The sequence below is a fragment of the Ptychodera flava genome, chromosome 6 (genome assembly GCF_041260155.1).
Source record: "Ptychodera flava strain L36383 chromosome 6, AS_Pfla_20210202, whole genome shotgun sequence".
In the NCBI taxonomy this organism is placed as follows: domain Eukaryota; kingdom Metazoa; phylum Hemichordata; class Enteropneusta; family Ptychoderidae; genus Ptychodera; species Ptychodera flava.
This window is the reverse complement of record NC_091933.1, coordinates 33,711,640-33,736,013: the sequence shown is the minus strand read 5'-3', so window position 1 is coordinate 33,736,013 and position 24,374 is coordinate 33,711,640. Positions and strand designations below refer to the sequence as shown.

At 37.3% G+C, this 24,374-nt stretch overlaps 1 protein-coding gene across 1 annotated transcript; it reads left to right on the top strand.

Moving 5' to 3' along the window:
- Positions 1-6,222: 6,222 nt before the first annotated feature.
- On the top strand, positions 6,223-23,986 carry LOC139135563 (aminoacylase-1-like). The gene is made up of 15 exons (XM_070703021.1): positions 6,223-6,606; positions 7,959-8,128; positions 8,935-9,006; positions 9,160-9,182; positions 9,784-9,860; positions 10,198-10,287; positions 11,340-11,396; positions 11,726-11,799; positions 12,409-12,458; positions 12,923-12,986; positions 14,181-14,261; positions 17,236-17,304; positions 18,480-18,559; positions 22,323-22,383; positions 23,215-23,986. The coding sequence occupies exons 1-15, from the start codon at positions 6,516-6,518 to the stop codon at positions 23,365-23,367; spliced, it is 1,212 nt and encodes a 403-aa protein (XP_070559122.1). The 5' UTR covers positions 6,223-6,515; the 3' UTR covers positions 23,368-23,986.
- Positions 23,987-24,374: the final 388 nt, after the last annotated feature.

The following is a 24,374-nucleotide window of genomic DNA, read 5'->3' as shown; positions in this document are numbered from 1 at the left end:
GCACGTTACCTAATGTAAAGCCAATAAATTTTTTTTAATTTTTTTTTTAGTAATGTTGATGCTTGTTCTCGCCATACCTGATTTCAATCAAGCGGTGATGATTGTTAAGTCCAGAAAGAATGATGTGTATTAGTGTAACATTTGGCACTTTGCCAAAGTACTTAGAACAGCCACTGAAGCCCATGCAAGTATTGTGTATATGCGACAACAATATGAAACCTTATGTCATTCAATTTTCAAATGCTATAACAACTTGAAGAACAACCACCAGAGTTCTAAGTAGAATTTGCTGAGCTCTGCTGCTCTTTTTGACTTGTTCAGTAGCCTGTAGAAAATGAAAATTTTCTGCACATAGTTAATATTGGGATAGCAGCCATTGTCAGTAAGTTTTAAAATGATTATTGGACCAGTTTAATGTCATATTTCTAGGCCACTATTACTAAAATTTGCATGGTGACCTAATGCATGCAGGTTTTATTCTTGACTGTGGAAAATAATTGTTTACATTTCCTTGAGGACCGTTTGAGATGTTCCTTTACTGAAGTGTGTTACTGCCCAAGTCTCCTGTTGATATATTTGCTGCCAAGCTATCATAGACCTTGGTGACATGAATAAATCAGGGACTGACAGATTAGCAAGGGCCTAACCCACAACTCTCACAAAGTGCCTTTACAATGATTTCCTTGTACGCTGCCCAGCAGCAGCATCTGTGACTTTTTAAAGATACAAGACCAATAAGAAAAAAAACGTTTTTGAGATGTGTGTTTGAGTTACTGAAATGTATACCAGTGTTGACAATATGGCATTTTATTTATGTATTTGGCAATTAATATAACACTCAGTATCATGTGATTGAATAGGTTTTCCTGGCCAAGGGCTGTCATTTGCTGAATAGATAGTAGCGTGTAGCACGGTATAAACAGCCAGTTTGGGCAAACAGTGTACTGTAGTCTTTTAATGGGCGTGTCAAGAATTCCAGCACATTTTGGCAAACCAGTTCAGGCGTGCAGTCATTCGATGACCTATGATACAATGTTACCAATGCTGTAAATTATGAACTGAATAGTAAACACTTCCACTAAATTTGACAATTAAGTCACTGTCTCTACAAACCTGTGGTATTCTAGGTCTATGCCATGCATTTTGAATTTTTAGCTCACATTTGGTTTTACCAATGTGAGTTTATCGTATAGGCTGAAGTCGATGGCGTCTGTATGTATGTGTGTATGTATGTATGTATGTATGTATGTATGTATGTACAGTATGTCCGTCAACATCAAAAACACGCAAACCGCTGCACGTTTCAGCTTGGTATTTGGTGTGTGGATGCATCCTGGGCTATAGATGGGATTTTCTTCAAATGAAGTCTGCATTGCCAAAATTATGCAAATGAGCTTACAAAATGTGAAAATGGTTAAGAATTAATAACTCAAGAACTGCTTTTTTGATTGCTTTGAAAATTTGTCTGTATGTACCTTAGGTGAACCTTATACAGTTTTATGAATATTGTGCAGATATCCTTAATTTTGTATTTTTGCTGAATTTTTTTGTGATTGTTGTCATTTTCAGTAAAAATTCTTCTTCTCTGAAACCGCCAGCCCAATCCCTCTCAAATTTGGGTTGTCTCTGTGCAAGGGTGTTACTCTTCTAATTTGTTGAAATTATGACAAAATTGGGAAAATTACTATTTTTGTGCAATTTTGTCATTTTTGGTCAAAAAACCTTAGACAGTATTTCCTTTTTAAAACCACTGGACAGACAGCTTTCATATCTGGTACACAGACGTACAGAGATGACAATAGTTAGATATGTGGAAATTGTCCTGAAATATAAAAAATTGTATTTTTAAGACAATATTGTCATTTTTGGTCAAGAAAACTTTATCTCAAAATTACTTGTTTGATAGCTTTGTAATTTGGTATAAAGTCCCGAAAGATGTTATTAGATAAATATTCTGCTCAAAGTGTTGGGAAACCCCAAAATTTGTATATTTTAGGTACTTTTCTCAGTTTGTGACCTTAAATGACCTACACCAACCCAGGATATGTTGTGAGACAATTTTGAAGGCTGTGAACATAATTTTGTCATATTTGGTACCAATTTGTAGGAAAATTTGATCCAGAAAACAAAGCTGAGGTGATTTTTTTCATTTTGGACCAATTTTTGCAACTTTTCTATGTAAGACATAAAGAACTGATGAGAAATTTGGATCCAGGATAATTCCAGATGTTGTAATCACCGCCCACAGTGGAAGGCATTTCACTATCTGTAACTAACTTACAAGTGCTGTTTACATTAGAATGATAACGCTCATGGCATTAATTAAAAATCTCCAAGGTTGTAAATGTACTTCCTGTTATTTGGCCTTATGTAATACCAAGGGGTGGAACATTTGATATTCAGGAGGGGGTAGGGTCTAGAAGATCGATGATGCAGCATTACTTTTTTACCAGATCCCTTGTGCATTTTTGCCCACTCCCACCTTTTCTTTTTTAGCTCCCATAGCCATATGTATATATGGCAATGGAAGCTATTCTTATAGACTAGGGAAATGTCTGTATGTCTGTATGTCTGTATGTCTGTCCGTCAACATCAAAAACTCCAAAACCGCTGTACATTTCATCTTGATATGTGGTGTGTACATGGATGATGGGCTGTAGATGAGATTTTTTTCAAATGAAGCTGTCATTGCCAAAAATATGCAAATTAAGTGAAAAAATGTAAAAACAGTCAAAATTGAAAAAACTCAATAACCACTGAGCAGATTACATGAAAAATTAGCATGTAAGTACTTTGGGCTGACATGAAATGATTGTGCACATCTTGGGTCAGTATCTTGGACTTGCTATTTTTCATGAATTTTTTTGTAATTTTCTCCCATTTTTGGTCAAAAAATCTCCTGCTCTGAAACCACAAGTCCGATTGATTTGAAAACTTGGTATGGAAGTGCATAGGAGTGACCTTTCCCAAATTTGGGCAAATCGTGGTGAAATTTGCATATTTTTAGTTTACACATCCATAGACTCCCATGTATAAGGCCACGAAAAATAAAAATTTAGTTTCTCATCGTATTCATATTGCAAAAAGGATGCAGTGACACAATTTTTAGTCCCCACGGATGAAGTCCAGTGAGCTTATAGATTGGGTCATGTCCGTCTGTTTGTCCATCCGTGAGTCCATCCGTTCACGCATATATCTCCGATATTTTGACAAAATGTCATGTGACCTTGGTGACCTTTGATCTCAAATATACATATTTGTCCATAACTCAGTAACCACAAGTGCTACCACCCTTCATATATGGTATGATGGGACAGCTTATGACGCCACATATTGTACCTCATTAATTATGCACATATCTAATTTTGAGCGAGCCAATAGAGCTAGAGGTCTGATTTTTGGTATATAGGGATAACTTAGCAAAACAATTTTTTTGACAAAATGTCACGTGACCTCGGTGACCTTTGACCTCAAATATACATATTTGTCCATAACTCAGTAACCACAAGTGCTACAGTCTTCATGTATGGTATGATGGGACACCTTATGACGCCACATATTGTACCTCATTAATTATGCGCATATCTAATTTTGAGCGAGCCAATAGAGCTAGAGGTCTGATTTTTGTTATATAGGGATAACTTAGCAATACAATTTTTTTGACAAAATGTCACGTGACCTCGGTGACCTTTGACCTCAAATATACATTTTTGTCCATAACTCAGTAACCACAAGTGCTACAGCCTTCATGTATGGTATGATGGGACACCTTATGACGCCACATATTGTACCTCATTAATTATGCGCATATCTAATTTTGAGCGAGCCAATAGAGCTAGAGGTCTGATTTTTGGTATATAGGGATAACTTAGCAATACAATTTTTTTGACAAAATGTCATGTGACCTCGGTGACCTTTGACCTCAAATATACATATTTGTCCATAACTCAGTAACCACAAGTGCTACAGCCTTCATGTATGGTATGATGGGACAGCTTATGACGCCACATATTGTACCTCATTAATTATGCACATATCTAATTTTGAGCGAGCCAATAGAGCTAGAGGTCTGATTTTTGGTATATAGGGATAACTTAGCAATACAATTTTTTTGACAAAATGTCACGTGACCTCGGTGACCTTTGACCTCAAATATACATATTTGTCCATAACTCAGTAACCACAAGTGCTACACCCTTCATGAATGGTATGATGGGACACCTTATGATGCCACATACTGTACCTCAATAATTATGCGCATATCTCATTCTGAGCGAGCCAATAGAGCTGGATGTCTGATTTTTGGTATATAGGGATAACTATAGGAGAGAAATTTTTTGACCAAATGTCATGTGACCTCGATGACCTTTTACCTAAAATATATGTTTATGTCAATAAATAAGTAACCACAAGTGCTATGTCCTTTGTATTTAGTAGGATGGGAGACCTTATGACAACACGCTTTACCTCATTAATTTTGTACACATCTAATTCTGGGCAAGCGAATAGAGCTAGAGATCTGATTTTTTGGCATATAGGGATTAATTAGCAATATAATTTTTTTTTCAAAATGTCATGTGACCTCGATGACCTTTAACCTTGATTATACATATATATGCATATTTCAGTAACCACAAGTTCTATACCCTCCAATTTTGATAGGATATTAGACCTTAAGATGTCACATCTTGTACCTCATTTATAATGCGCATATGTATTTCTTGGCTGGCCAATACTGCTAGAGGTCTGATCTTTTTTCACGATTTAGAACCATAACTTAGACATGCCTCATGTGTTTCAAATTGGGAACAACGACATAGACCTATGTGCCCATAGATCTCAACATATACACTCCAGTGATACTTCTTAATGACCACATTTTCCTGCCCCATCAAGACTAATACTCCTATTACAAGTGGGGACTATGTCATTGTAAATGACTTGTTGAGTTAATGGTTGTATCACAGTATTCGATATATCTAATTCTGTATTTTTTCCATTTTATATTCTGAATAATTACATTAAACATATTTCACTGTCTCCAGTACATTTCATTTAAGTATTTTCACTTCATGCACTTTATCCCTTTCACACATGTTCAAATATCTGACCAGAGAACAAACACTAAATAGTCCAGGATGGGAGCTACAGTGTCATTGACACTATTTTTTATCAAGCCTTCTCTGTTTATTGTTGTTGACATTTGCTTATGTATTTAGGATCTGCTTCTCCCATTGCTATAGAAGTTGATATGCATGTTCCTAAAGATGACCTCCAGTACCTAAGTTGGAGACCTTATTTGCTTTGTCATTATTGTTTTTCTGGTTTAAATATTTCTTGAATGGACCAATCCAAACCGAATGTGAGCACATAGTGTCCTTGACGGTATTTTTTAATTATTTGTCACTTTAGGTAGTTGATTTTCTCTTGGATATTGTTCTACCTGAAGTTCTGTCATGCATGCGTGAAAGCTCAAAGCCCATCAAATGTTCATGGAGTAATTTCAGCCCCATCAAAATTTAAGGACTTTGTAATGTGTCAGATAACTGAAATATTGTTTCACAGTAAAGCAGAACCATCCCAAAGTGTCCACAAAGTGAAATTGGCTCAACAAACTTTCATATATTTTGCATGTAACACTTATTGAAAATGATCCTTTTCAGCCAGGAATTACCATGGAAAATTGTTCAAGAACTTAATCCTGTAACATTCCTTGAGTATAATTCACTGACTTGATGAGTACAGAGTACAGGATCTGTTGAAACAAATTTAACTGATTACTTTCATCATCCACTGTTGGTGTTGAGATATTTCAGTCACGCTATATTGATCTCAGTGGCAAGTGTTTAAATAAAATAATTCATCAAAATATGCATATGAATAGAAGCTGTGATCTTGAGTGTAAAAATACACTGACAAGGTTCAAAATGTTATACTAGGATATGACTGTTCTTTTTATGTGAACAGTGAAATCCTTGAAAGTTAATGGCTTCTACTGTCTGTGTTGAAAGTAAGCCAATATTGACCTCTATCCGAAAGGGCTTAATCTCTTTTTTCACTTGTTTGTTTGTCTGTTTATGAATATTATGCTTATTTCAAAGCATTAAAGGCAGGTTGTCGAAACTATGCTCAAAAGTCGTGTGGGACCCATATAGTAATAATGACATTAATATTTCATACTTGTACTATTATCATGAAATTACTTGGACACTTTATTCCTAGTTAGCCTGAGCCTCTGTGGTGAATTGAAGACAAGCGGTGAGGCTTCCTGGTGGAAATGGGGAAACTCAAGCGGGTGTCAGATGGGGGGATGTTGCTGAAAGCTAACTTTTGTTTCCCCTTGAGCTGCCCTTGCGAGATTTTAGACCGAGCCGAACTGTTGGCGAAAGCTTCTTTCTAGGGTGTGACACCCCCCGGTGATCAGCTGGCCTGTTGATGTTGACGATACGCCACACAGGTCTGGCAGCTTCTGGGACGGATCATCATACAAAGCTGTGCATCTCCGTTCTTGAAAAATGCCCCAGGAAGGCGAGAAAGAAGATCCAGCGGTCACGATCTTCAGGGAATATATCAGGATCAACACAATTTCACAAGAGGCAGATTACGGTAAATCTTTGATTTTACAGCACGCAGATGGGGATTTTGTTTTCTCACACGGTCCGTCCGTGCATTGGTTTTCTGAGACCTAGCTCAAAACTTGATAGCTGAAATAATTGTAGCCTTGGTTACAGTTACTTTACCCGATATATGTATTCTACCCTGGGTAGAGTGACCGTGCCTTGGAGGGCTGGGTCGTGCGGCGGCTTGCGCGATGCCTTACCGATGCGCTGTCGTGCGTGCGAGCCGCAGGACAGCGACCCAAGCCGCACGACACCAAGGCTACGCTACAGTATTATTGCAGCTACAACGTGATCATGTTGGGTAATCTTTGTTCGTTCATAAATTTGCTCTCCTTTTTTTTGCCATTCTCCCCCATAACGCTATACTTTATCAAAATCCCGTTATTCGGGTTATGTCATTTGCTGTTGAATTATCGCCACTAATTTTTAACAGCACACCACCGTCCCTCCACCCACGGACCGTGAGTTAGTGAAGCATTGAACATTATTGAAAATATGCCCAGCACATGTGACATCCCAAGGGTGGGGAATCTCGATTTCAGAGAGATTTATGGTCAGAGTTTGTATATAGAGTATGCATGGTGGGAAAGAATTCCAAAAGTCCCCCCCATTTCAAAGCCCCCACCCATGTTTTTTTTTTTTTAGGGAGGATATACAACCCTAAAACTAACCCTAACCCTAAACCCCTCCAAAAGTTGTATTTGATGTGCTTCTTCCAAGGAAAATCCGCGATTACGGTAAAGTGATTTCCTGGGGGAACTCTTGCCAGCCATCGTGTTACTTGTAGTTAGAATCACAGTCGCTTGTGGTTAGATACACCGCGATAGCCGCTGTAAGCATTAGAAAAAAAGACCTACATTTCTAATGCATACACTGCGGTCTTCGCCATGTTTCGAACCATGAGCGACTGTGGTTAGAATTGACATGAACAGTGTGTTTACTTTTCAAATTTTTCGCTTTGCAAGTCTTTGTTTTCCGTGTGCATTTGTTGGTATTTGTAAACAATATGCCTTCTGTTACATCTCATCACAAATATGCATATACATTCTCTCCTGAGGAAGACATCTTGCAGTGACAGAGAATATCTTTTCAAGAATTTATATTCTGCAATCCTATTTACAAACAAATGTACAGACACCGAGCCCCGCCCCTTTTCCGACAAATGTTTTCCGTCAAAACATGGGAAATATTGGTTCCTTCTGACAAACTCGACCTGACTTGTCTCAAATCTGTCGGAGCTTAAATTTTTCCAAAGAAAAAAAACTGCATGAAAATTGGAGAATTTTGTCTGTAATCTTAATATATTTGGCAATCATGTCTCTTTACCCTGGTGGACAGATGGTGCCATCAAGTTCCTGGTGAGGCAAGCTAAAGAATTGGATCTACCTGTCCGATGTCATGAGGTCCATCCGGGAAGGGTTGTAGTGGTGATCACATGGGAAGGAAAAGATCCGTCACTTCCATCACTCATGCTGAATTCCCATACTGATGTGGTTCCTGTTTATCATGTGAGTTTTGAATGTATCAATCAGCAACTTAGGGAGAAATTCCCAATCTTTGTTGTACTTTCGCAGAATCGTCAGCCAATGATAATTCAAGCTGTACAACACGCTACTTTTTTGTTTGCTAATGGATGTGCATTTCAGATAACCATGACACAGGGTTGACAAATTGATTTACTTAATATGAGAGACAGTATATTGCTCCCATAACAACAACACAAAGAACCAATTGATCGCAGACACTGACAGAATCTTAAAGACACTCAATAGAAAAACTTATTTCAGATACAAACTTCTTGATATAATGCAGTAGTCAGGACTGTTTTCCAACGCTAGAGAACACATGTCATCTGGTAAATGGCCGCAGAATTACAGTAATTAATGCATGTATTTCTGCTGTCTGTGTAGGGCACCTGTCAGAAAATTATTTGTTTGCTGTCGATGAATTTTCTTCCAACCTATCCTCCCACCAGGTAGAAAAACAAACACAGAAATAAAACACAATGTAATATACATTCACTAATTTTCAGACATATTTCTCGAAAGGGTAAAGAAAATAGCTATTTTTGGAGACATTTTTCTCTACACTCTCTTTGTTTTTCATCATTTTGTATGAATACCTACTCGCCAATGGATGGCAGACAAAGAATTTTATCAAAGGCACCTAAATGCAGTTCCTGTTATCCACCTTTTGATAACTTAGGCAAAATAATTTTGAATTTGTGTCGGTCTACCAGTCTACCATTCTTGAGTCTTTTCATTTATTGCATGTATGTGTGTGTTAATATTATCAATGACAATTTGTACTCCAGGAACATTGGAAGTGTGATCCATTCGAAGCAAAGAAGTTTGAAAATGGAGACATCTACGGCAGGGGTACCCAGGTAATTATAACTCTCACGACAAGCACACAACAAAACAGTAAAATTTTGAATGATGTTTATGTTAGTGATACAGATTTTGTATATCAAAAATGACATGATTAAAATATGCATGCAAGAAAACTTACATGTTCAAATGCTTTGTATCTATTCCAGGATATGAAAAGTGTGGGAATACAGTAAGTAAACATTGGAATAATTATTTCATTACTGTTTCTGATACTTGGCGTGTTCTTGAAACCACAAAAGAAAATATTGTAAAAGAGAAACAGAGCGTGAATTTCAAAGAATTAAATGCTTTTGATAAACTGACAGAATGATTTGTTTTGTTGGTATTGCTTTGCAAGGACTCACAACCTTCTGGATATTTTATGATGCACTTTTCCACCATGATGAAGAATTAAAATTTTAGCTCTTCTAATATTCTGAAAGAACTACAGACTGAGAGCTGTGAGAAGGGCATAATTAAGCATTCTCTTATGTGTACCAGTACCCTAAATTCTTTAGTCACAAGTGACCACTATGCAGTAATTCATGTTTGTTCCAAAAATCTTTATAATATTTAATATTATTTTTTAGTGTTTTCCTTAACCCTTTCACCACCATGGTTTGGCCCACACCCATAGTTATCAATGGTGAGAGTGGACCTGTTCACTGGAACTTAGGGTGCATAGGCTGAAGAATTCATTCCTTTGTAGTAAAGGATCTTGTGCAGTCATTGGCCAGAAACAACCATCTGTATGTCACTTACAAATATTCCTGATTTGATTTTTCCATCAGATACATTGAAACTATCAGGAGACTGAAAAAGCAAGGCATTCAACTCTTGCGCACAATCCACATGACATTTGTACCAGGTACTGATATCTCTTTCTAATCATCTAGCGTGACTCCACAGTCAGCTACCATTATTTATGAGCCTGCATTTATTTTCTGTGCGTGATATGATTGTTAATATTAAATGTTCAGAAACATTTACAATTTCATTTAAGGGTGATCACAGTCTTGTTTCAAATTACAGCAATTTTCCCGGTAGATTAGAAGATCCGTCACTGCAGGGCAATCATTTTCTCACTTGTCCTTGAAGGGAATGCTTTCAAGTCTATGATTTTCTTGTCAACATTTCTGCAGGAGGCTGCAAATAAGCTGTCCGTCATTGATTTAAATCTTCTTATTACATCCATCTTCCTCCAGATGAAGAGGTGACAGGGAAGTATGGAATGGGAGCTTTCATCAAGACTTCTGAATTTAAAGACTTGAATGTTGGATATGTCTTAGATGAAGGTATTGATAAGAACTCATTTGAAATACAGCGTATCCACCTCCACATCACTACATTATATGTGCATCATGTATGTGCAAGGTACTGCTGCAGAGAAAAGTAATGTCATGTTTTTTTTGACCTCTTGACACAATGACCCCATTTATCATGATGACCATTGATGTCAACCTTCAAAGCCCAGTGCTTCTCCATGACCTATGACCCTGGCCTAATGACCTCACACTAACTTGTTGTTGAACCCTGATGCAGGATATGAACAACCCCCCCCCCACCCCCCCCCCCCAACTCTTTGAAAATTCATAATGGTGGGTGAGTGACAACTGGCAACAGCGAGGTTGACCGTTCCATCCGAGAAAGTCAACCCAAATGATTCTCAAACAAAAAATGTTGACATACCATTAACATAGATTGTTTCATAAACACCTAGATCATTCAGATATCCACAAAGTTTCACAAAGCTTTTTAAGTGACGAAAATTATTGGAAAAAATTGCTTTTGGAACAAAGGTAAAGCCCTTGGGGAAACAGTCATTCTATTATTCCAACAATTGTCAATCATTCAGTGACAGCTCGCAGAGGTGTACACTGCTTTAACATTTGCTATGCATATGAGAACAATTACAATATAAGCACACGATGTGAAGTTAGATTTATTATAAGTTTCATTCCAAAAGCATTTGTGGTAAAGTGAACAATGATAAAAGCATCATGCAATGAAATTACATGTATTGAGGAAGACTACAATGCAAAGCTGAGAAAACTCATTCAGTGGCGATCATAAATTGCCAAAATAATTGATAAAAACTACAGAACTTGGAAAATGACCTGTATGTAGTTGGTCATCTGTTGAGTATCTACCAGTCCCACTGTAGACAGAATGAAAAATACCGGGATTACATGGGTATGCTGTGATCAATGACATGGGTTATGTTGTTATTCATTTATCTTAAAAGGTACCCTCAACGCAGTAAAATATCTACCTTTTCTGCCAGACTCTGGCAGTGTTTAATATACAAATTATAATTTGTTCAACTGGATGTTGTATCTTTCTGTAGGACTAGCAAACCCAACAGATGCATTTACCGTCTTCTACGGTGAAAGACCAATTTGGTGTGAGTAGACCGTTCAAAGAAATTGTACTGAACATATTATGATCAAATGTGGATTTTACATATGGTATATGTTGGTAATGATCTCTTTGAAGTACTAGTGCAGCTAAGTAGTATCAGAAATGCTTCAAAATTTCACCTGAATCAACAGTGTGTTTGATGATATATTGTTGTGACACAGTGCATTACTGTTCCTAACATTTTCCACAAACAAGTTTTTTTTTATTACTGTGACCATTCATCAAAAAACTATAGATTTCAATGACATGTTGGTTATCTGAAAAGGTACACCAGACAAACAAATCACCATGGTCTTATCATTCTCCTTACAGGGGTGAACGTGAAATGCACTGGTAAACCGGGTCATGGGTCAAGGTTCATTGAAGACACAGCTGCTGAGAAACTGGTGAGTTTAACACAGTCAGTGAGATCACAGTTAGTGATGAGGCATAGGTACCACATCTTGACTGTCAGTTTTTTTCTTGATGACACACTATAAGTCGTTTATAAATAACACTGTACTGATACCATTGCTACCAGAAGGATTGACGAGAATTTGAAAATTAACATTTTGGCAACATTAAAGATCCTGTTACTTACAGTCTTCCTATTAAGATGTGATTTTCTTGATAATTTATTAATGTAATATATGGCATGACTACATCTGTCAGTAGAAAGTCTGATTCGAAGAATCTTTTACTGCTATTGGATTGGACTGTTGCAAAAGGTCATGTTTTTACAACTAAATGTTCGGAAAGTTACATGTAACTGACTTGTTGAAAGTACTGACACACAGGCATAGTGTTGCTCACTGTATGTGAATGTACACAGCAGTATGACACTTGATGAATTATGCGTCTCTGTACGCATTTTTGTAAACTTATGTAAGAGGGTCTTGATCAGTCCAATCTGATTAAAATCAGATGTACAGAAAACATTGTACACGGCCATCTAATTAATTTTTTTTGAGTACCATTTATTTCTGCTCACAGTTTTGTTGTTCTCTTTTTTTCAGCAAAAAGTGATCAACTCATTCCTGGCATTCAGGGAGGAACAAAAACAAAAGTACGTTCTTTTTTTCGCAACCAATCAAAACCAGTCGCTGGTTGAGTGAAATCTGGTAATGTCCTGAATTAGTAATCAATACAATCATCAAGTTCAAGTTGCCTTACATGTGTTTTGTCTCAAAGTACCCATGATTTGACATACTTTACAGATCATCTTAGAAGACTCTTTCTGGCTGTTAACGTCCATGTAGATTGATGTGCTCTTGTTTCACTCTTGTTTCCCCATTTATGAGTTCACAGTTAAGCAATTTAGTTCCAGAGCTTTCAGATACAAGCCTCAGACACTTGGAACAATTTTTCATCACAACAATACAATTTGACAGTCCCACATTTTGAATTTATTTAGGCTTTGCCTATGAATAAATGGTGTGTTGGTCAATGTGCCTATTTTTGGCTTAGCTGGTTTTTCGAAAATAATTTAGTGTACCTATTGATTTCATAATCATTTTGTTCCATGAATAGGTTACAAAAGAATGAATGTTTGAGACTTGGTGATGTCACAACTGTGAATCTCACCAAGCTAGAGGTAAGGAAATGAATTTAGGATCTGATGAATTTTAGACTTCATAACAGTCAGTGTCATCACTGTCTGACAAAACTGTGACCAACCACAACCGTCATATCAAAAGCGCACTTATCTTGATCATACATGACCTTTCACCCTTGTAGTTTTGGTGGTGTTTATCATTCCAAATGAAACTTGCTTGAAGATGACTCAGACAATGGAAAATTAATACCAACACTAGACTGCCCATTAGAGTTGCAGGCACAGAGCGTTTGATCAAACCACGGTCCCTCCACAAAGAGGGACTGTGATCAAACAGGATGGAAAGTACCAGTCTGTTTGCTGTGATTTAAATGTTTTTGTCAAAACAGCCAATTTCCAATATCAATTTCAGCTTAACCCTTTGAGTGGTGTAATATTTCCCACCAAAATTATAGTGACACAATTTTACCAATTTTTATGAATTTTTCTGTAATTCTTTTGAAATTTTGGACCAGATGGACAGTTCTTATTATAAACTTCAGATTTTGGTAAAAACTTTTGGAAAAATCATAACAAAATGTTTAGACCTGAAAAAAATTGCCCAGGTTATATTTTACAAAAGGGCAACAAAAATTAACTTTAGTGCTAAAAGGGTTAAATGTCCTATAAAATTGATAAGTAGCATTTTTATTCCAATTCACAGATTAGAAATAGTATGAGTACTTCTATTTCCTCTCTTGACTTCCTTTATTATTAAGCCATGAAATAAATAGTTCTGAATTACATTGACATGCGTTTTCTGTTTATTAGAGTCTTTTAAAATTGAAATACCACAGGATCAATGTCCAATAACAAACAGTTGAGCTTTAAAAATGAAAATAATATTCAATGTAATGACTAAATTAAGCTTCATTCGTATCTAATTTCTTAAAGATGCCTGTTTCAAATTTCAAATTTTATTTGGTATTCAGTTTACGTGCAGTAATTGTGATAAATATAACTAATAAATACTGCAGGTATATGCAACCAATGTAATTTGTACATTGAAATATCATGAAGTAATAGAGTTAAATAATAGAAATTTGTGTCAACTTCATTTTGTTATCAAAGACTTAATTTTAAAATTTCACTCAAATTAATCTGACATGCAAATGATATGCAAATGTTCCTTTGAATTACACAGTATTCAGTATTACTGACATCTGATTCACAAAATGTATCCTTTCATTGCAGGGTGGTATTGCATACAATGTTGTTCCAACCGACTTCACAGCATCATTTGACATTCGCCTGGCGCCGACAGTCGACATGACCGTGAGTGTTATCCTTTATTTTCCCATATTTTGCATTCCAAACATTGTACTGGAAAAGCTGCTTTGTTTTCCACACACATCCATGGCCAGAAGTCGGGATTTTTTCATTTTAGACATTTTTACATTTTAGTAGTGCATGTTTGACATGTTAGGTTGGAACTAACAGCTGAACTAACGTGACCAAAAAAGCCAAACTTGCAAACCTATCGTGTATCGTGCAGACCCAACATATCCGCACCTATCGTTTCTAAAATGTCTAACGTGTATGCCAGGTTGGAACTAACGTGCCTAAAATGCCAAACGTGCAAACCTATCGTGTATCGTGCAGACCTAACGTTAAAGAACCTATGTCTAACATGTATTGCATTTTAGGGCGTACAAATAAGTCCTATTCTATCATGCCAATCGTGCAAACCTATCGTGTATCGTGCACGCCAAACATGGATGCACCTATCGTGTCTAAAGTGTCTAACGTGTATATCATGACTGCACGATTGACATATGGTACCATTCGACTTATCTGGACATACACGTTAGACATTTTAGACACGTTAGGTCCGTACACGTTGGGTCAGCACGTTACACGATAAATTTGCACGATTGGCATGATAGATTTTGACTCTTGGACAACCTAAAATTACATACACGTTAGACATTTTAGACACGTTAGCTCCGTAAATCTTAGGTCGGCACGTTATACGATATGTCTCAAGATTCACGTGATGGCCTACAAACACGGTAAGGTCTAACTCTATCATGCCAATCGTGCAAACCTATCGTGTAACGTGCCGACCTAACGTGTACGCACCTAACGTGTCTAAAATGTCTAACGTGCATGTCATTTTAGGTTCTCGACATGGGTCAAAATCTATCATGCCAATCGTGCAAACCTATCGTGTATCGTGCATCGTGTATCGTACGCACCTAACGTGTCTAAAATGTCTAACGTGTATGTCATTTTAGGTTCTCGACATGGGTCAAAATCTATCATGCCAATCGTGCAAACCTATCGTGTATCGTGCAAACCTAACGTGTACGCACCTAACGTGTCTAAAATGTCTAACGTGCATGTCATTTTAGGTTCTCGACATTGGTCAAAATCTATCATGCCAATCGTGCAAACCTATCGTGTATCTTGCAAACCTAACGTGTACGGACCTAACGTGTCTAAAATGTCTAACGTGTATATCATGACAGTACCATTCAACTTATCTGGAGACCCTAAAATGACATACTTGTTAGACATTTTAGACACGTTAGATCCGTACTCGTTAGGTTTGCACGATACACGATAGCTTTGCATGATTGCCATGATAGATTTTGACTCATGGACAACCTAAAATGACATACACGTTAGACATTTTAGACACGTTAGCTCCGTGAATCTTAGGTCGGCACGTTATACGATATTTCTCAAGATTCACGTGATGGCCTACAAACACGGTAAGGTCTACCTCTATCATGCCAATCGTGCAAACCTATCTTGTATCGTGCAGACCTAACGTGTATGCACCTAACGTGTCTAAAATGTCTAACGTGCATGTCATTTTAGGTTCTCCACATGAGTCACAATCTATCATGCCAATCATGCAAACCTATCGTGTATCGTGCAAACCTAACGTGTACGGACCTAACGTGTCTAAAATGTCTAACGTGTATGTCATTTTAGACATGACTCCAATTTCTATCATGCCAATCATGCAAACCTATCGTGTATCGTGCAAACCTTACGTGTACGGACCTAACGTGTCTAAAATGTCTAACGTACATGTCATTTTAGGTTCTAAACATGGGTCAAAATCTATCATGCCAATCGTGCAAACCTATCGTGTATCATGCAAACCTAACGTGTACATGTATGCACCTAACGTGTCTAAAATGTCTAACGTGCATGTCATTTTAGGTTCTGAACATGGGTCGAAATCTATCATGCCAATCGTGCAAACCTATCGTTTATCGTGCAAACCTAACGTATACACACCTAACGTGTCTAAAATGTCTAACGTGCATGTCATTTTAGGTTCTCCACATGAGTCAAAATTTATCATGCCATTCGTGCAAACCTATCGTGTATCGTGCAAACCTAACGTGTACGGACCTAACGTGTCTAAAATGTCTAACGTGTATGTCATTTTAGGTTCTCCACATGACTCCAATTTCTATCATGCCAATCATGCAAACCTATCGTGTATCGTGCAGACCTTACGTGTACGAACCTAACGTGTCTAAAATGTCTAACGTGTATGTCATTTTAGGTTTTCAACATCGGTCAAAATCTACCATGCCAATCATGCTGACCTATCGTGTATCGTGCAAACCTAACGTGTACGGACCTAACGTGTCTAAAATGTCTAACGTGCAGACTTTTACAGTGTTTAGTCATGCACGTTTGCCTTACACGTTTGGGTTCTATAATGTACAATGGCATACAACTCCCCATAGCACGATAGCTTCAACAATGTGAAACGTGCATTTTTACCAACTACTGGCCATAGCTCTCCACACAACAAAAAAACAATTAGTTTAGGTGCTTTATTCAAATCTTTCACTTATCAAATTCAAAAAGAAGACGTGCCCTTTCTAGGTTACTGTGTTTTTTGTTCAATGAAAGTATATCCCAGTTCAAATGTTCCAAGTCATATACAAAACCTGTAAATTGCTGAAAGCATACCAGGCATAAAATGCCATGTTCTTTGATATAAAAAGTATTTGTATCAAATTGAGAGCCACTTCACGGAAAACCCTTGTACAAATAATCTTTCATATTTAGTCATGACAGGTTTAAACAGTTGTAGATTTTATCTGATTAAGCATTAAAATTATCAGACATGAAAATTTTTAAAAAAAATTCTTATTGATTAAATTGCAATGGCAATTTGGTCAGTGTTGGCAGAATGCAATATTTGATCTCTATATCATGGGAATTTGTGTACTTACATTCAGTTCATAATATTTGTTTCTTGCTATTAAAACAGGAATTTGAAGAAAAGATCAAGACATGGTGTACTGAGGCTGGAAATGACGTTTCTTATGAATTCGTACAGGTAAAAATGTACATACTACGGTAGTAAGAGCGTTGAAACTGAAATTTTTAAACTTTTATTCAAACTTTCCTCAAGGAGACTAAACTATTTTCTTTAATAATCAGAAATAACCATCACGGGTCGCTGTGGAAATTGTGCTACAAGAAAAAAAAATCTCCCCAAAATTTTTCTGATGTATGGAAATCACAAAGTGGCAGCTATCCCTATGGTAACTTGTGGAGAGAAATTAAATCTGTCATTTCCAGAAAGCTGGGGAATTTCATTATCTTCACAGGCTTCAAAAGTGTAGTCCACACACAAGTAGTATGCCAGAAAAGTATTGTGAGACTTTGAGAGTCCCAGTAGTGAATATCTGACTACAGAGGCACATTCAGATTTGGTGGAATGCTTGTATATCCATGCATCTTTCAATTCCATATTTCAAGTCATTTTGTTTGTTAGAGATATACACCTTCATTTCGTGACCCTGTCCTCTGCCCACGCCTTACAGGTAGCTTTACAGCTTCAGTGATCAAAAGTGTCGTGCCAGTCAGTATCACGCAGCAGCCTTTCATTCTCAGGTGCTTTGATGTGATGCAAATCTACTCTGTGAATACATGTACATTGTATTGTAGAATGGCCTTGAGAGCTGTTTGTTGTCAGGCCGTCTGTAATCAATCCTTGGTGAACACTCTCATTGTTAAACTGAGTGACCTGGTCAGCACAGGGAGACATCAGACAAAAGAACTGGAAACGTACAGCAAGGCGCCCTCACACGGCCACTTCAGTGTATTGAAAGTCTATGAAACTGAATGGCATTCAATGGAAAGAATACATTCCAGTATTCTGTGGCTTATGTTACTGTGAATATGTCACCACATGTTAATTTTTTTTAATTTTTATTTATGATGATCATGATAATTATGTATGAAAATGGTGGCAAGCACAACATGATAAATACATATTATAAAAGTATTTTGCTTTGGCAGCTTGTCTTTTGTCAATCAAGCAAACGAGATAAGAAACTTTTTCCCGTGGATAATCCAGAAATTTTAATCATAAAAAAATTAGAAAGCCAGTGTTTGTCAAGCTGTATTGACAACATAATAAAGTGTTGTTCAAACATAGTATTGACTGTAACTTGATTAGAATAGGGTGAAAAATTGATTGAAATATATTTACCCTTCCCCTCCTAGAAATTCATGGATAACACAACCACGTCTATTAGTAAAGACGACCCATGGTGGAATGCTTTCAGTACTGTCTGCAAATCAATGTGAGTATGAATTGCACTCATTGTTGACAGCCTCCAGTGGCGCCATTGGCATCCATAGATATACAAGTATGTCATGATTTTCACAGCTTTGCACAGAGAGCTGTCTTGAAACCAGAGTAGTAATTGAGAGTGTTGCTTAGGCACTGGTCTCCAAACATTTCAAAATCTCTTACAGTGGGTTTCAATTCGGTGCCACAACTCTGTGTGTTAGACAGTTTTTGCTTGGAAAAACATCTTCTAACTTTTAGCTCTATTAATTGTTACTAAAACCAGCTACATTATAGATCAAGTGTAATCAACTGTTTATCTCTCACTCTAGACAGAGTCACTCTATGCTAGTTTAATGTAAATAATGAGTTGTTGACTTTGAAATGTGTCGTGATACCCAAGCTAATCATTTATATTGTACATACAATGTGTCTGCCTCACACACAGTTGTGGCACCGAAGTGAAACCCACTGTACTTTGTAGCTGGCTGTTCATGATAAATGTATACTAAATTTTAAAGTTAGAGAAAATGTGTTGACATCATCTTGTGCACGTTGAAGTTTAAAGTTTGATTTTTTATCATTTATTTCGCTGTTGAGTGAAACCCAGAATGATAGCCACTTTGATTTTTCAAGTAATACCAAAGTTGAGGTAATCTGCCCCTTTAACCCTTTCACCATTGCCAAGGTTCGGTCCAAAGTCATCATTATCAACGGTGATCTTGGACCAGTTTACAAGGAATCCAAACTGAGGGTGTACAGGTTCATCCCAAAATTTGCATATTATTCTCGCAATTTATTGAGTAACGAAAGAGAGTTGTTAACAGTTTCGTCGAGCAAGGAATGAGCAAAAGTTGAAAACTGTTATTTTTGAGGTGCACACTACCTTTCATATCAGGTAGTCAGTTACAAGACAGAAAAGACAGACACTCACAAGACATTTAATTTAATTTAATTTGATTTAATTTAATTTAATTTATTTATTTGACAGGTCAACAGGCCCAAAGGCCCAATAAAAGACTCTGAGAAATAAATACAAACAAACAAGCAAACAGTACAATATCAACAAACATGACAAAAACTAAAAATACAATATGTACAGAATGAATACAGAGAAAGGACCCAAAGAATAAAAATATCTGGATATTCACGCAGCATGAAATGTATCACGCCGATGAAAATCACTAGAACCAAAGAAAGGGAAAAGTTTTACTCTGAAAGGTTTCTTTGGGTCCCTAGTAACCGAATGCCTCATTGAAGAGGAATACTGTCTATGTAACAGTGCGGTAACTCAAAACCTTCATCGTACCTGTACATTTGCTTGTCAAAGTGCGGATATAATGGCCTACATGTATCTTCCCCTCCTCTTTTACCAGTATACATGCAGTGAAATAAGTGTACGGGAGGTATCCATGATGGTATTTTGACTAAAGTTTTCACAGCCAGTGAAATATAGGATGTATGACAGTTCGTTACCACTCTAAATTTGGAGGGTCGTTTGCGCAATCGCAGATTGGATGACCCCGGTGAACTTTGATATGCGCATGCGTATTCAATCCCAGAATGCATCAAACAGATTACAGTGGGAATCTATGTACGTACGTGTTGCCTACGTTATCTGACGCGGAAAAGGACGATGACCGGCCACAGTGCAGCGGGTAACGAATTACAGTCAACTCGCACCTTTCCCAACCCCGCCCAGAACCAACTCGCCCGATACCAAGTCGCCCGATTCCAACTCGCCCCGATGCCAAGTTGCTCGTTGTTTGAGATGTAGTTGTAGATTCCATGTACGCAAACCGATGGCCCGAGGCCAGCTAGCTCTGCCCATGTGGTAGAGGCCGTATAACGCCGGTAACACACAGCCCTGCCATGCAGAGCTAGAGGCCAGCTATTTTCATGCCGAGCCAGTAACTCGTAAAAGACGGTCCTACTGTTCCTAAAGACATGAGCCAGTAACTGCAGTAACTTTCCCTATACGTAAAGAAACCGAACGAAATTTATTCTTTCAAATTCAAGAGATTTGCAAAACATAAAATTCGCAAAATTAATAAAAACTTTCCGCGTTGGAACCTATGATTCTCAATGTTAGAAATATTTGTTGTAGGCTGTTTTAAGAAATAAAACTTTTTTTTACGTACCAAGTACTCATAAAAATTGCAAAATAGTATCGGACGAGTTGGAATCGGGTAAATAGGTTGTTTACACACCAATTTCAAGCTGATTTAGACCTCAATGTTCGCTTTGCCATACATTTTCGTCCGTGTTCATAACTGAGCGCCCATTCATTGGTAAATTCCCGGGGACAATTCATTGGTATTATCACTGTATGTACTATAATGATGAAGTTTCGGAATGCGAATTAAGTTGAACTTGAAGGCGACGTGCAAAGTAACTGATTTCACTCCGTGCCCAATGTGTCTAGGTCGGTTCTGAATGTGTGACATACACGTGTTTGACTAACAGCAGTGTATCTGTATTAAAACCTGTATCTCGAGCATGCTGAAGCTTAACATATTTACGATGTGGTTTAACTTTTATAAGGACAGTGGAAAGTACGAAGTCAATGGCAACCCCTACACACGTACTACACTAGTGTGGGGTATTTGGAAATAATCTTATGAAGTTTGTCAAATGCCTCAACCCCGGGAAAGACAACTTGGAAACATTCAGTCAATAAACATAGCTCTTTATCAAAAATCTGCACTTCCAAAGTCTTTGAACCATCCACAGTTCGGCGATCATCAATTTCGCTGGCTTGACCAGGATAAATGAATACAATTTGGAAGGGGAACCGATTTTCAAAAATGTCCCCCAACAACGTAGCTCAATGAAACTGACATCCTTTGTTCATATATATTTATTGATTGAATAACTTGAATGACATTGCTCACAAACACGTAAGTACGCAAAATGGGACATTTTTGAACTGCAGGTGCTTGACCTGTCACTGCTGATACTGAAAACATTGAGGTCACGATCGCACTACGTCAAACAGAAAGCTTGAAAAGTTGGCAAATTACGACTTATCATGCTCTCTTGCTGCCATGATGTTGTAGTGAGGTTAGTCACGAGGTTAACACGACCGAATTTTTCCTAACTTGGCCTTGCATAGCGTTAAAACAAAGGCCGAAATTAGCCGATGTCAAAATCAAAACACGAAGACTTCGAAGTCAGTGACATAATCGAGTTGAGATCTGGGCATGTGCAGTCGTTCGAAAACGACCCTCCAAATTTAGAGTGGTAACGAACTGTATGATGACACTCCAGATCAACTATTTTTGCTGCAGGGCCTGGTACCAGCTAAGACACGGCTAGCTGTAGTGAACCACTCAGCATGAAGCAGTGAGGCCCTATTCATAGTCAAAGTAGGGACAAACCTGAAACGGTTCAGAACAAGCTGTAAATGATGTTACACAAACAGAAGCCCTATTTCCATTTCACCGTCAGAGGAAGATGTGAAATACTTTAGTTTGCAAATGTTCCTACTGTTAAGATCAGGCAATCTTGAGCGAGGCAAAAGAAGTTGGCTGGTGAAACTTTTAGGAAGTGTCAATTTCACTGCTTTATTTGTCTTCTGTCTCACGAGTGCACAATAAATGACCACTGAAATGAACATATTGTATACATGGTCCTCTGAGAGCAATCCCAATTGTCAAGTGTTAGACCATTTTATTGGTCCTTCAAACGAATGCACACACAAGATGTTGTAAAAGATTTTGAAATAAAGTGTGCTTCAAGTTCAATAATGCAGGGATTTTTTCTTCAATAAACAGGGACATGAAGATAGAAACTGAAATCTTCCCAGCAGCAACGGATAGTCGTTATCTCAGACAGGTATTCATGTTTCTGTTGCTACATCCACATATTATAATGTATTAGGGCAACATTTTTAATTTTTGTGTTTCTCATCTCCCAACCAACTGTAAATTTCAGCTCCGACATGAAAATAAAAAAAACTTTTATTTGCGCTGCCTCTGAAGCGATCATCCTAGCAACAGCACCACCATCATCAAATTGTGAGACTGCAGCGACTCAGACTGAATGGACAGAGAGCACAGAACACTGAACTGAAAGACAAGAAATTGCAGTGACTGAATGGACAGAACATTGAACTGAAACAAATACAGATTTTATTTTCGGTACTTGTTTTTTATTTCGCCTGCCCGCCCTTTTTGAGTATTCCTCTGGAGATGAGAAACAAAAAAAAAAAAAATAATAGGGTCACCCTTATCATTTAAACACATGTCACTTGGCATTAGGTTCCAGTGAACGATATCAAACATCACACACAGCCTGTGTTATTGTCACAATATTGAAATCCATATGAATGGATAGTTATAGTAGCTGGCTCAGAGAGAAACAGCCGTGCATGTTTCCGTTGAAAGGTGTTCTTGCTGTCAGTTTTTAGTTCAGCATCTGTTTCACTGGAAATGACAGTGAATATTTAATGTTAAAAACAATATTTTATGAAATTTATTTCTTGAAGGGTGAACTAAAATGAAATAATGCCAACTACATATATATATATATATATATATATATATATATATATATATATATACACAAAGAACAGTCTCACATATACAAATACACATGTTAGAATTGAAAATTATCTATCCAGTAAATAATATAGAGCTATATCCCTCTTTTTTCCTTTTTCCACAGCTTGGCTATTCTGCCATCGGTTTCTCTCCCATGAACCATACTCCAATCCTCCTCCATGATCACAATGAATTCCTGAATGAAAATATCTTCTTGAAAGGCATTGACATTTATGAGAAGATCATACCAGCATTGGCCAATGTGCCCGCCACCTGATTGGTCCATGATCGTCAGGTGATATGATGTTTGGCATTTTAATTGGCTCACATCGTCTTTAACACAGACTTGATTTCCATACTATGAAACGGTATATCTCATTCTGTGTCACAAAATGACTTCTCACGAAGAAGGTTGAGAATGCTCTCATCCCTGTCACATAATGAAAGTATGAAATCTTGTCAAGATTACCGATCAATTATGATTAAAGTGCTTCAGGCACATTTGCTAGCATCACAGTACTATACATGCATTGTCATCTTGATTCAAACCCAACATATAAATTACTATGGGAGGTTTACTTTTAAAATCTGAGGGAATGAAAAGTTGGATGGTAAATGTGGATTTCCTGTAATAAAATCAATGAACTGAACAGCTCACTGGGGTGTCATCATTAAACCAAATATACATTCAATCCATTGCTAAGACATATCCCTTTCTGTATGTTATGATGTATTCCTGGTATATGCTGAATTATGAGAATTATGTAACTAATTAATCAGATTCTATTATCTTGGAGTTTTACTTGAAAATCTCAGGGATTGAACTGAGCAACCCTGAAAGTTGGACAGTAAAATATGGATCTGCTGCAATAAAATCAGTGAATTTAAACACCAAACTGGGGAGTCGTTATTAACATGATTTGAGTGAATGCAGTATGGTGGAGTAAAGGTGATGACTGTTAGAATTGTGTTCCCAAAGTACTTAGTGTGGCCAGAGCATGGCAACCACACAAGGGCATAACAAAGTTGCTGATATGGCTCTGCTGCTGTCATTGGCTGAAACTATACAATGAAAAGTATTGTAATTGTGGCGTGCCAGTTCATGAGATCGTGAGAATACTCAGTATTGTTTTTGATTTTACTGTTTCTTTCAATTTCAGAAGTGATTGAAAGTTCATAACCATACATAAATTAGCATAAATTAATAATAATAACAATGATAATTAAGCAACTATATAGCGCCATTTATCCACAAGTGTGCTCATAGGCGCTTCACAGAAAATT

Bases quoted from the DNA above. Each gene is read 5' to 3' on its own strand.
- LOC139135563 (XM_070703021.1), top strand. From the start codon at position 6,516: ATGCCCCAGGAAGGCGAGAAAGAAGATCCAGCGGTCACGATCTTCAGG. The intron at 14,262-17,235 runs GTGAGTGTTATC...CTATTAAAACAG, and splicing joins CGCCGACAGTCGACATGACC to GAATTTGAAGAAAAGATCAA. The intron at 18,560-22,322 runs GTGAGTATGAAT...TTCAATAAACAG, and splicing joins AGTACTGTCTGCAAATCAAT to GGACATGAAGATAGAAACTG.